The 12,546-nt window shown below is 33.4% G+C and overlaps 2 protein-coding genes and 1 non-coding gene across 4 annotated transcripts; 2 read left to right on the top strand and 1 right to left on the bottom strand.

The window, feature by feature from the left end:
• Nucleotides 1–2,144: 2,144 nt before the first annotated feature.
• On the top strand, nucleotides 2,145–5,314 carry LOC105172911 (chromatin remodeling protein SHL). The gene is made up of 5 exons (XM_011094525.3): nucleotides 2,145–2,313; nucleotides 2,476–2,821; nucleotides 3,879–3,947; nucleotides 4,536–4,671; nucleotides 4,881–5,314. The coding sequence occupies exons 1-5, from the start codon at nucleotides 2,241–2,243 to the stop codon at nucleotides 4,905–4,907; spliced, it is 651 nt and encodes a 216-aa protein (XP_011092827.1). The 5' UTR covers nucleotides 2,145–2,240; the 3' UTR covers nucleotides 4,908–5,314.
• A 309-nt stretch (nucleotides 5,315–5,623) lies between these two features.
• On the bottom strand, nucleotides 5,624–5,696 carry TRNAE-CUC (transfer RNA glutamic acid (anticodon CUC)). The gene has a single exon. It is a non-coding gene; the product is annotated as a tRNA-Glu (tRNA).
• Nucleotides 5,697–8,984: 3,288 nt separating this feature from the next.
• On the top strand, nucleotides 8,985–11,494 carry LOC105172912 (E3 ubiquitin-protein ligase RSL1). Of its 2 annotated transcripts, none has more exons than XM_011094528.3 (2): nucleotides 8,985–9,741; nucleotides 10,850–11,494. In XM_011094528.3, the coding sequence occupies exons 1-2, from the start codon at nucleotides 9,107–9,109 to the stop codon at nucleotides 10,959–10,961; spliced, it is 747 nt and encodes a 248-aa protein (XP_011092830.1). In that variant the 5' UTR covers nucleotides 8,985–9,106; the 3' UTR covers nucleotides 10,962–11,494. The 2 variants fall into 2 exon arrangements, with proteins under 2 accessions (XP_011092830.1, XP_011092829.1); XM_011094527.3 differs by having other exon boundaries at nucleotides 8,990–9,741; nucleotides 10,855–11,494.
• The last annotated feature ends 1,052 nt before the right edge of the window (nucleotides 11,495–12,546 follow it).

The raw sequence follows: 12,546 nt of genomic DNA, 5'->3' as shown, positions 1-12,546 counted from the left end.
ATTCATTTCTTTATATTTGAATGAAAAAAAAAATTAAAGTAATTACATCTACACTTCTTGACTTATGGTCTATATATATAAACCATCTTTGTCTTTTAAAAATTATACATCTACCGATCAAAAATGATGTTCTCTTTGAAAAAAAGTCAATAATATTAGATAAATTATTGCTAGTTTTTGACAATTATGAATAATTTCTGTAATATTATAAAAAATATAAGTAATTTATGTAATCGACCATAGATCAAGAAAGAATATTAATGTAATCATCCTTAAAAAATATGCATATACATATATTCTTAAGCATAAATTTTTACACCAAATGGCAGTACTAGTAAGGTCCTTGCATAACTTTTTTTTGTTATATAAACGTCTTTCGATTTAAATGTAATTTTATAAGATTTCAAATTTCATGGTAGGTTGTGAGTTCGCAAGAAATCACTGTGATGGGGGAGAACTTAGAAAAAGTCGGATATACCCCAGAAAAAGGGTAAAAGTGACTTTATGCGTCTAAATGGTCTGACCTAAATTGACATAATTTCAAGTAAAGTAAGTAAATATTTAAGGACATAATTAATGGGCATAATTACGGATTCCTAGCACATTACGTGTGATCATGGTGCATAATTCAAGAAGATGTGCATGTAAGTGGTATCCAAAAGTCAGAGATCGTGGGACACGTGGCATTTCCGAGATGGAAGCTTCATTCAGTATAAGAAGGGGAAAATTCCTCCAATAGAGGTAATTTTTCAGATTCATAAAAAAGGAACATATTTTACATCTCAGCATTTTACATTTAAGAAAGATAACTGACTTAAGCGTCGGAGTGTCTTCGTAGGGTGCCAACCCGACTAGATAGCGTTTCTTTTTATCCACAGTATCTGAAGGATTTGGGAGCGAAACGCGAACGTGATCGTAGAGCGATCCAGACGATTTCGAGCCCGATCACACTGTATGTATTACATAAATATTGCATAAAAAGCATTTATTGGAATGCATTTCTAGTTAGGGCCCTCGTTAGGTTATTTTTAAATCCAATCCCAACTCAATTAAGGCCTAATCCAAGCTCAGCTTAATCCCGAATCAGGCTCGATTGGGCCTTTTTTTTTTTAAATTTAATTGAGATATCTTTTAAATAATTACTTAAATTTATAATTATTTTATAAAATAAATAAATAATAAATTAAATTAACCAAGAATTTATAACTACAAAAAAGAATAGTTAAAATTACACACGACTAACAAGATTGAAATAATAAATTTAGATAATAACAAGTAAAAAAAAATTAAGATAAACTTTTTTTATAAATTAAACAAAGAGTATTTATGAATCAATGTTCCTAAATTTTAGAAGTAAATAATAAAAAATTACGTATCATGCATTATTAAATTGACCCAATTGGACCAATTCATTAGTTCGGACTAGAACCAAATGATCCTGAGCCACTAGATTGGGCCAATTCTAAGTGTCAATCAGGCTTGAGTCGAACAAATCCATTTTTCTATGGGGCTAATTTGATTCTGAGTCGGGCCAGCCCAGTCCGACCAACTTTGTATTTTAACATATGGTGTATGTATTTAAAGATATAGACACAAGTACTGCGTGCAATGATAGTTAGTTTGTAAAAAGAATTTAAATAAAAATGATGTGTTATCTTCCAAATCGATATTTTTAGAGTTTAGTTATTAAATTAAAAAACTTTAGGGCAGTTTATATAAGTCTTTTAAAAATAATTTCTTTAAAAACAATTTAAATATTTTGAGACAAATAATTTCTTTAAAAAAATTTAAATATTTTGAGACAAATAATTTAATAATAATTGAGAATGGTAGTGATGAGTGCAAAGATAGAAAGACGAAAGGCGTTCATAAGTTGAGGTGTGCTGTCTGTTGTTAGTTGTTACGCAGACAACAGTTTATATTGACTTCAGCTCAGCTCGCAACCGTTCCTTCTTATTCCGTACACCCCCTATGTCTTCTCCACAGCGATGTTCTAAATCCAACGGTATTTCTTACTTACCCTTCACGGTATCACTCATCCAACGGACTGAATCAACAGTCAGCGTTGATCGAGCTCAGACTACGTCTCCTTCAGCTAGTCCGCCAAGCACCTGATCACCACTCTCACACAAAACTGAAAAAAATTTAAAAGGAAATACAATTAAAACAACAGCCCCTCGAACTTTCTTTCTCTACGATCTTCTCTACATGTACGCTCTCCCTCCTCCGCCGTACAGCACATGGCTAAAGCCAAGCCCGCCCGCCGTACCCTCGATTCTTACACCGTTAAGCACATCAACAAGACCATCCGCCGTGAGTTTCGCGATTTCATCAATTTCTGATTGCAATTCAAGCGTATATGTGGTGGTCATCTGTCTGTGAATGTTAGACTTGCTTGAAATTGGTGGCGTAGTTGGATGTTGTTCGTCTTTTCTGTTGTTTCTGATTTGTTCGGTTGATTGTTTGTTTCTGCAGCCGGCGACTGCGTTTTGATGAGGCCTTCGGACTCGTCAAAGCCGTCGTACGTGGCGCGCGTGGAGAAGATCGAGGCGGACAGCCGTGGCACGAACGTGAAGATCCACGTTAGGTGGTATTACCGGCCGGAAGAGTCGATCGGAGGACGCCGGCAATTCCACGGCTCGAAGGAGTTGTTTTTGTCCGATCATTTTGATATTCAGAGTGCCGATACTATTGAGGGCAAGTGTACGGTGCATAGCTTCAAGAGCTACACTAAGCTTGATGCCGTTGGAAATGACGATTTCTTCTGTCGTTTTGAGTACAATTCGTCTACTGGTGCTTTCAATCCAGACCGAGTCGCCGTGTAGGTTTAATTTGTAGCTTCTGATCCTGTGTCTGGTTAAATTGTTTTACGTAGTGGACTTTGAGGTGAATTCACTTGAAAAAATGAAGACTTTCCAAGTTTCGGTGGAACAGCTAATTTGACGACCTTTTTGTTAGTTTTGACATTATTAATCTAGGATTAGTTATGGTTCACGTTGAATTTGCTTAGGCTGAGCGACTAAATTGTTGAACTTACTGGAGTTCCATTTCAACGAAGGTTGGAACAGTTACCTGGGTTTCTAAATTTGTCATCTACAAGTGCTGTGGGGAAAACAGTTCAGTTGTTTTTGAACTATAATAATTTACTTGATAAAATGACTTTTGAATATGGGATTGATATTTTATACTGCTCATTGACTAAAATTTCCTAATTTTGTGTCTTAATGTGTATCTACTTTTAGGAAAGAGCATGTTCTGTGTCAATCTTTTCTTTGATACTTATAACTTGAAGAAGGGTATCTTGCATTTGGCTACAAGTGTCATTTACGTTTTTGGCTGCTTTTTACTGAACTATGCATTATAAGTATTCATAAAAAAGAACCAGAAGTGTCTTCTGAGTTTTGTTTAATTAGTATATAGCTTTATCAGAGTTTACTTATGATTTTATGTGGGTAAAAAGTTTTGCCGGTTTATGATATTAGCTCACTCTACGGCCTGTCTCTTTTCTTACCTTTGTATTAATTGATGGGCGCATGAGGCTTTTAAGCTATTCGTATTGTATTTTGGCTAAGATTGATTACTAGAAAACTGAGGTTACTGACTAATGAGTACCAAGCAGGTGGAATTAATTATACTAACAGCTATAACATTTAGCCACCTTTCCAGCTTATGAAGTTGAAAGACAAATAAGATCATAAAACTGCTTCATTTTTATCTTGATTTAAGTGTCTTCAAGTATTGGAAATTCACCCATCTTCTCTAAAATCTACATACTAAGTAATGTAGGCACATTCATTTCCAGAATGTATGCTAAACTTTTTGATGCATGTTTGTGTTGAATAGTCTGTTTGACTAGTCTTGGTCATTTGCTGTGGCAGGTACTGTAAGTGTGAGATGCCTTATAATCCTGATGATCTCATGGTTCAGTGCGAAGGATGCAGTGACTGGTGAGTTTGTATGTGCATTATTATTTTTCAGTTCACTATTTTGCATGGATTCATTTTGTGCTTATCTTGTAACTTGTCAACTTACTACATACAAGGTATAGCATTTCAGCCATGGGATTTCATTATATAGCTAGCAGAGCATTGTGTATTTTCTTTGAGCTTATAGCGTTTCATGGTTTGCTTCTTAGGTTCTATGCCATTGGGCATTTTGAGCTCAAAGGCTACTATGTATACATGCATGTGGGTTACCTTATTTTGAAGATAGAGTCAGCCAATTGTAAAACTCTTTCATTATACCAATGATGCTGCTTCTTTGGCTCCTGGGATTCAAAGCATTTCCATTGCTTTACAGTTTACAAGTCACTTTTCTTGTGAATTTAGAATCAAGTCTCCTTTTGTCTTTTCACAGTCATTATGGTGCTTCTTTTTTTTTTCTCAATATGCTTGTAAAAATATGTTGTCTCCTAATAATTTTGCTTTTCCAACATTTTCTAAAATGTATTTGTCTGACATGCCGAGCTTCATGACACAATGTAACTAGAATGAATAGGCTTGAACTGAAGCACATGCTTGCAACCCTTGATTCAGGTTTCATCCAACTTGTATAGACATGACCCAAGAGGAGGCCAAAAAGGTTGATCACTTCTATTGCCATGAATGTTCCTCTGAGGATCAGAAAAAATTACATAATTCTCATGTTTCTACCAGAAATGCTGACGCTAAGGTAATCACTGATTATATATTATCTCTGATATCCTTGCAATTTATGTTTTCTAGAATCTAAGTTGAGTAAAAGAATTTAGTGAATGGAAACTATTTACATTTTTTTAGGTGCGAGGATAAGTATTGGCTTAGGACCCTGATCCCAGTCAGATCAGAACTTGTATTTCAAATTTGTGCATTTTCAATTATCCCTTTTTCTGGGATTTTCAGGTGGATACAAAACGCCGTCGGAGGTGATACACATGATATGCGAGAAGCAGTGAAACCGTGTTTCGGTGCAATGCAAACAAACACTGAGGCAGTAACGAGAAATTGAAACTTCTGAGATGTAAGAAGGGAACCAGTTGGGAAACTCTGTCTATGTCTATTTGCTTTGAAAGACAGTTAAGCTTGTTTCCTCTGAGGGTCGAGGATGTGTTTGGTTGTGTGTAACTATTTTAGATTCTCCTTTCTTTTCCTAGCTTCTTTCTCTTTCTTCAAGGGCTCTTGTTGTATTATCCTGACTAATTTCAACTTAACGAGTCATAGATGAGCTCTTTGATGTATGTATATGTTTGGTGGCTTGTTTCTATGTAGCTGGAATGAGTTATAAAGTGTAGGCATGGAGCAGCTCTGTATTTATCTCCTCTGGAGTTCTTTCATCATCTTCTCTGTTCAAGTTTCAGAACCCTCTACATTCCACACAGGGATTCCATGCGATTTAATTATCACCCTTCTCTAGTAGGTATTGTTTGGTCTTCACAATAGCAGAACATCTTTCACAGGTATAAATATTATATCATCATCCTATCCGGTGATTGGTTTAGATAACTAGATTCTCTGCCTCAAATCACACACACACACGCGTACGATATGCATAAATACAAGTGGACAGACACAGGCAAAATCAAGGACGTTGATTTTGAATAATGAGGTTCTGAGATAAAAGAAAATGAAACAGGTGAAGAAAACGATTCCGTTGCCGGGACTTGAACCCGGGTCTTTCGGGTGAGAGCCGAATATCCTAACCATCTAGACTAGAACGGAGCTATTGATGATTCGTCTTTCTCATTCCTCATCATCAAGCAACACAATTACAAGTTTACTCAATAGTTGTCTCTATCTTTTTATAATTTAAATAATCCACTCAAAATATGGAACCCATAAAATGTACCCGATTTCAAATCTCTTTCTGTTTTCTTCTTTTGACTAACCTCTAAATTAGGATTTCAAGTTCACATACACTAGATGAACTCAACTACCAAACCCTTAACGAACGAATTTTACCAAATTTCAGGAACTACAAAAAATAAAGGAAAAATTACACCACCCTGTTTGAGTTTAGTGTAATAATTACACGTAATTTTTTTTATAATTTGAAAAATTATATATGTTGCCACTAATATTTACTTCTTCTAATAAATATGTCTATTGGTTAGTCAAAATTCATCAATTTAATGATATTAATAAAAATAAAGAATGAAAATCGATATTCACTCTCTATAGATTTATCATTGTCTTACTGCAGGTCAAACAATTAATCTTTTACCAAACTACTATTATACATTTTCACACTTTTCAATACATGTGGGGAAGTAAATCTCCACTTTTATAAGGGAAGTATTGGAAAAAAAATGTGTTTGACCTGCAATAAGTGAATTAATAAAGGATAAATATAAATTTTCAATTCTTATTTTGTTAATAAAAAAAATACTATAAATTTAAATAATCGGGACGCATTTGTTAGACGAAAGTAAAATTGTTGAGCAGTATATGTAATTTTGAAATTACATAAAGTTTATGTGTAATTGCAGCAAACTTGAGGAGAGTACAATCTAATAATTATTCCAACAATAAAATATTGAGGAAGTTTACTTAAAATTATAGTGCAGGTTTTATTTTGGCAGGAGGAGAAGGAGATGGTTTGCAGTTTGCAGGGATATTGCGGGCTAACTTTCCACAAGTTGTTTAAGCCCCTGAAATGTGGCAGTTTTGGTGAAGAGAAAGAGAGAAAGGCCAAAATGAAATGAAAACGCATCTCCAAATGCAGAAAGCAGTCCTTCAAACCCGCCCCTTTTTTCTACTTTGCGTGACAACTCTATTCAAACAGCACATCTCAGTTGCATGAACATGAACCTCCTCCTCATTTTCTCACCTAACCTCATCAATTGTTTCTTCCATTTTCACACTCAAACTTCTAAACACCTTCAATTTACTAATTTACTTATGTATATATATACTGTGAGTTGACTTTACCACATAGAGTAATTCTTAGGAGCACCACATATATTAGGTTTTTTTTTACAATGACTAAAATTAAGGTCTCATGAACAAATTTGATATTACGGGTTCACACCATTCATTGTTTTCAAATTATATTAAAACATATTTATAAATTTTTAAATAATGAATAAGTATTCATAATTATAATAAATTTTATAAAAATTTGTTGTAATTTATTACGTCAAAATAGAGTTGGTGCATGTACTAATCATTGTTCTACGTATAGAATTGAAAAGATGGGCCTAGAAATTGAAATGAAAGTACACATAAATTACCAAGAAAGCAAAGCTTTTAATTAACTTGACTACTCAATATATATAGTCAATATCATTATAGTTGCACCCCCTTCTTAATAACAATTTTTTGGAATTTAGTTTAAATAATTTTAAATTCAAATGATTTATATTTTATTTAATAATAATAAATTTCAAATTATTTTTATATAGAGTTAACCGAAATCATTTTTCAAGTTATTCCTCAATTTCAAATATATTGTTCCGGTTTTTCTCTAAAAAAAAAATTAAATATTTTTATTACTGGAACACAAGGAACAATTACAGAAAGTGCTTTATGACTTGTTTGACACGTTACAAGTTTGAAAATGATTTGTAGGAAAAGACAGGGAACAAAGTTTACACAAGCTCTCCAGCTTTTCACCACTTTAGGGTATTTGAATCTACCATTGATTTCCGATGACGTTCACAACTTAGCATTAAAAAATTTATGTGTTGGAGTTTTATGGATATAGTAATTTAATTTAGTTTTAATAGTATTATGTTGTTATTTCTATTGCATATTGAATATTATAATAATAGTATATTGGTTGATTTATAATTATCTATACATTTTGAAAAAAAAATGATTTTATTGAATTTTAATCACATGACCGTTGATTCACTTTGGGTCTTTCAGGTCGGATTCTAGTGTAAAAACTCCTTTTTACTCGAATCTTCTTAATTCTTTGAACTAGATTTATATATACTAGCAATCAGACATATCGATGGGTGTATTACGTTCTTGATAATAATTATTTATTTATTATGATAAAAATATTGATTAAAATTTATATTTTTTTTCTAAGATTAATTGTATAATTTTCTCAATAACAATACTGAACAACTAATTAGTTAAATTGATATGACTCTCCTCGACGAATGACAGAGTCCTGGGTTCAAACTCAAGTTGTTCCCAACCACCCCCCACCCCCATTGTACTTAAAAACAAAATTAATAATTCTAAGTGTGAGTTTGGAAGGGCATTATAGTAAGATCATATAAAAACACTCCAAAACTTACTTTAGATTATCAATTCTACTGACTATCGAAGCAGTGCGACGTGTATATTTTAAAATTTTATTATTTTCGTTTTATTATATGAAGAAGAATAAAAATATAATAAAAAACTTATCAAAATTGATACTTTTTCAATATTTTTTTATTTAATATTATATATGTGTGAATAGAATATTACTGACAGATTTATTTTAAAAAAAGGATCATTTTGTGTAAGAATAAGTATACCTGAGGATGTTTTAGTTCGTAGACATTTTGTTAATGAAAATAGTTACTTTAACTCTCTTACACATACAAAAAAAAAAAAGAAAAAGTTTAAAAATTATTAAAACACTCTTATAAAATTTATGGATACGAATCTCATCAATATATGAATTTTGATCTACTTTAATAATAATTGTCAGTCTAATAAATATTAGTTGTTGTTTAGTCATAGATAATTAGTAATTGCTATATTAGTTGTCAATTTTTTAAAATATATAATGTAATTATAATTAATTTATACAAAAAAATGGGTAAATTACGATATATTCTCTTGAAATTTTTTATAATTATAAATACTTCATACAATGGATTGTTACCAGAGCGATATTTGTTAGAGTTTAGTAATTATTGACTTTAGGTAGTAATTTTTTAAATAATAAAAAATATTTATAATTATAACAAAAATTCAAGAGAATTTATTGTAATTTATTAAACAATAAAAAAAATAAAAATGGATGAGCTATTAACTCTTATAACACAAATGGAAAAAGAAATTAGGAGGTAGAAGACGTGAGTGGAAAGGAGTAGCAGCTTATAGTACTACGAGTTGCACATCTATATCAGTATCAATTGACCTCTTCACATGGCCTCACCACAAGCTTAGAACACACGGGAAAAATGGGGAACACTCTGCAAGCACCTCCCCAAGTCCTACCACCCCAACAACCACAGCAACATCAAAAAATCGCGGGCGGAGAAGAAAATCAAGAATTCACCTGTGAAATCTGCATCGAGCCCACTTCAAATGCAGACAAGAAATTCACAAACACCAACAGATGCTCCCACCCCTTCTGCACCGACTGCATGATCAAGTACATCCGCGTCAAGCTCGAAGACGACAACGTGGGCCACATCAAATGCCCCGCTTTCAACTGTGATCACACCCTCGACCCGCTCGCTTGCGCTTCGCTAGTTGGCCCGTCGCTCTTCGTGCGGTGGTGTGATGTGCTGTGTGAAGCTGCGATTGTGGGTTTCGATAAATGCTACTGCCCGCACAGGAATTGCAACGCGCTGATCGTGAATGAGTGTGGGGGGAATGTGAAGAAGTCGAATTGCCCGAATTGTAGAAGATGGTTTTGTTTTCAGTGTAAGAGGGTTTGGCACGCGGGGTTTGGGTGTGACGAGAGTGGGGAATTGAGGGATAGGAATGACATGGCGTTTGGAAGGCTGGTTGAGCAGAAGAAGTGGATGAGGTGTCCGCGGTGTAGACATTTCGTCGAACTGTTGGAAGGCTGTCAAATTGTGAAATGCAGGTAATTTGATTTCGCTTCAGTGTGTGTATGTGTGCTCTTTTCCTCGGAGCTTTCTGGAGCTCTGCTTCTTTTAGTTTGTGGTTGATGTGTTTGTGGATACTTCCATGATGAATTTAAGTTGTGGGTTTCTAGCCTTACCTTCTGAGTCTTATATGATTACTCAAATTCAACCGATGTATGATTTTAGGGGTTTTTACTGATTGATTTTGAAGTTTCTGATCTAAGCTTTACTGTTTAAGCAAACCTTCCACTTTTCTCTGGAAAATTTGATGATCAATGTGAGAAAATGCTGCTGTTCTTTACTGTAAAGCCTATTCTTTTCAGCAATTTTCTTGATGTGAATTTGGAGCATTTTTCAATTGAATTCCACTTGTTCTTCTCACAGGCAATTCTTGGTATTATTTACGTTGTCTTTGTTTGATCTATATGTTAAATTAGTAGCCTATAGCTAGCTACAAATGAAACAAGTAGCGACTCTCTAATAATACCCTTAATTTGGCTGCTATCGGCAGAGTTATGTTTTAAGTCCAAAAACGAGCAAAATGTGTGTTAGTATATTATCTTAGCCTCAGAGATTAGTCTTCTTTTTTGTGTTTAAAGAAAAAGATGAACATGTTAGGACATGAATATTGTCATGGGCCCTTTGCCAGGATGCTTCACTTGTTTCAGTTTGTTGATGTTCTTTGCATGACTTGTCTGTGTTTATATGTGATACACTCTGCATTACGAGATTGTTTTGACCTTAAGATCTGTATATTTGCCGTTTTAAGTCTTTGACAATTTGCAGAGTTTGAGTTCTTGTGTAGCCCTATTGATCAGTACCTGTAGACGCTTCTCTCGTGTGAGATTGAACTTGAGATTAATTACGTAACGGAATGATATCCTACCTTGTCGACAATCGCCACCACAAGATTGATTTTGGTTTATGAAACCAAGTCCGAAGATAAAAACTAATGAATAGGTCTTATATTTGATAAGGAGCAAATTAAATATTTGAGGACGATGTTATCCTGTAATTGCAACAGCGTCGTCGTTATTGTTCTCAATGTATATATAAATCAACATTTAATCTTGGGGGGTAGGCTTTTGATTTTGAATTCATTTTTAGTGCAGATGTGGGATCAGTTTCTGCTACAAGTGCGGGAAGCAGGTTCATCAGCACTGGTGCCGATGCGACACTACCTCTGTGTGCTGCGAATGGTGCTTCAGGATTTGTATAGTTCTTATCTTCCTAACTTTTGCGCTTTTTTTCTTGGCTTGGGAGACGGCAAGGCGCAGACGGATTACTTAATAAGTATGAGCTTGTTATAGTTGGGAACATCCGGATGTCGAGTGGGTTTGCATTGTATAGCTTTGGGAAAGTGGAGACAGGTTGCAACATGAGGGGAAATTCTTAGGAGGTCCACGAATTTGGACTATCGAACAATCACAATCATTTGTGTAAAATATAGATGATTATGATTGTCTTGAAACCTGAAGTGTGAGGACCTCCTAAAAATGATACGATGTTTCAGCTTTCGTATATAATCTCCTCCCTTTATTCTGGTGCAACACCAACCCTAGTCAGGAATCATGTATAAACTTGTGATATTGTAGTAGAATTGTTCTTCTACTGATGCGCACTATTGTATGTTGTAACTTAACAGAAGCAGTAGCTGTTTGCTGTTAACATTGAAGCCTTTTGAGCTAGCGACCAAGTTTGTCGGTTTTATTAAGAAATGAAACAAGTAGTGACTCTCTGATTTGGCTGCTATGGGCAGAGTTAATGTGTTTTCGTATATTATCTTAGATTTTTGTTTTCAAAAGAAAAAGATGAACATGTTAAGATGTGTATATCTACCCTGTCCACAAGATTGATATTGCTTTCTCAAACTAAGTCTCAAGATAAAAACTAATGAATAGGTCTTATATTTGTTATCTTGCAGCTGCTTCTGCCAATTCAATCTCATTAGGGATGCTTCCAATCAAGACAAGTACGCGTACCAAAAATAATTTTATTGAGCTATCTTAATACTTTTATTTAATAATATTAATTGCAAAATTATATTTTTTGTTTTTAAAATAATAATTAATTGTATTATTGAAAACTCATGATAAAAGATTGACAATATTTTAATCATTAAAAATATTTATCGTATTATCAAATACTAATAACAAATTATATTTTTTATTTTAAAAATCCAAATAATAATAATAAGATTTACAAATTAGTAATATTTTTTTATAATATTTAAATAAATAACTAACCCCTGCACGCAAACGCAAGTAGCTGGAATATTTGGACGTCACTTGAACAGGAATAACCCAATCCTCCCTCCAATACCATAACCATTACCCACCAACAATATTTGTATCATGTCATTTTAGGCAATTCTCTTTTTAATTTTTTATCAATTTTTTTGCTGAAAATAAATTCAATAAACTAATAACATTTCAAATCCTGAATTTTTATTTTTTAATAAAAAAAATATATATCTGCTAGATGTACAATTTTCGACACAAAACTTGTGATTGGTAGGGTCGTTGTCTGGTTCCTTATCCAGAAGCAGCTTCATTTATAATGCTTCCCCGCTCTGTTTTTCTATTCCGTTTCTTGGCACCATTATTTGTTTGTGTAACGTATAAACTATCCCAAAATAAAAAAGTTAGTGCAAGTTGCTACCAATAAAAATAAGGATATTTCTAAAATCTTTCCCTAAAATTATGTATAGGCCTTTGTGATTTGTTGACAGATTAAATTTAATATTTCTCATGTCATTTTTATCTAACAAATTGATAAATCGTCAATTAAAATTCACCAAATAC

Source organism: Sesamum indicum, linkage group LG10 (assembly GCF_026168435.1).
Source record: "Sesamum indicum cultivar Baizhima isolate 11 linkage group LG10, ASM2616843v1, whole genome shotgun sequence".
NCBI lineage: Eukaryota > Viridiplantae > Streptophyta > Magnoliopsida > Lamiales > Pedaliaceae > Sesamum > Sesamum indicum.
Note: the sequence above shows the minus strand (reverse complement) of the source record. Positions and strands in the feature narration are given on the sequence as shown.

Bases quoted from the DNA above. Each gene is read 5' to 3' on its own strand.
- LOC105172912 (XM_011094527.3), top strand. From the start codon at position 9,107: ATGGGGAACACTCTGCAAGCACCTCCCCAAGTCCTACCACCCCAACAA. The intron at 9,742-10,854 runs GTAATTTGATTT...TTTTTAGTGCAG, and splicing joins TGTCAAATTGTGAAATGCAG to ATGTGGGATCAGTTTCTGCT.
- LOC105172911 (XM_011094525.3), top strand. From the start codon at position 2,241: ATGGCTAAAGCCAAGCCCGCCCGCCGTACCCTCGATTCTTACACCGTT. The intron at 2,314-2,475 runs GTGAGTTTCGCG...TTGTTTCTGCAG, and splicing joins CATCAACAAGACCATCCGCC to CCGGCGACTGCGTTTTGATG. The intron at 3,948-4,535 runs GTGAGTTTGTAT...CCCTTGATTCAG, and splicing joins TGCGAAGGATGCAGTGACTG to GTTTCATCCAACTTGTATAG.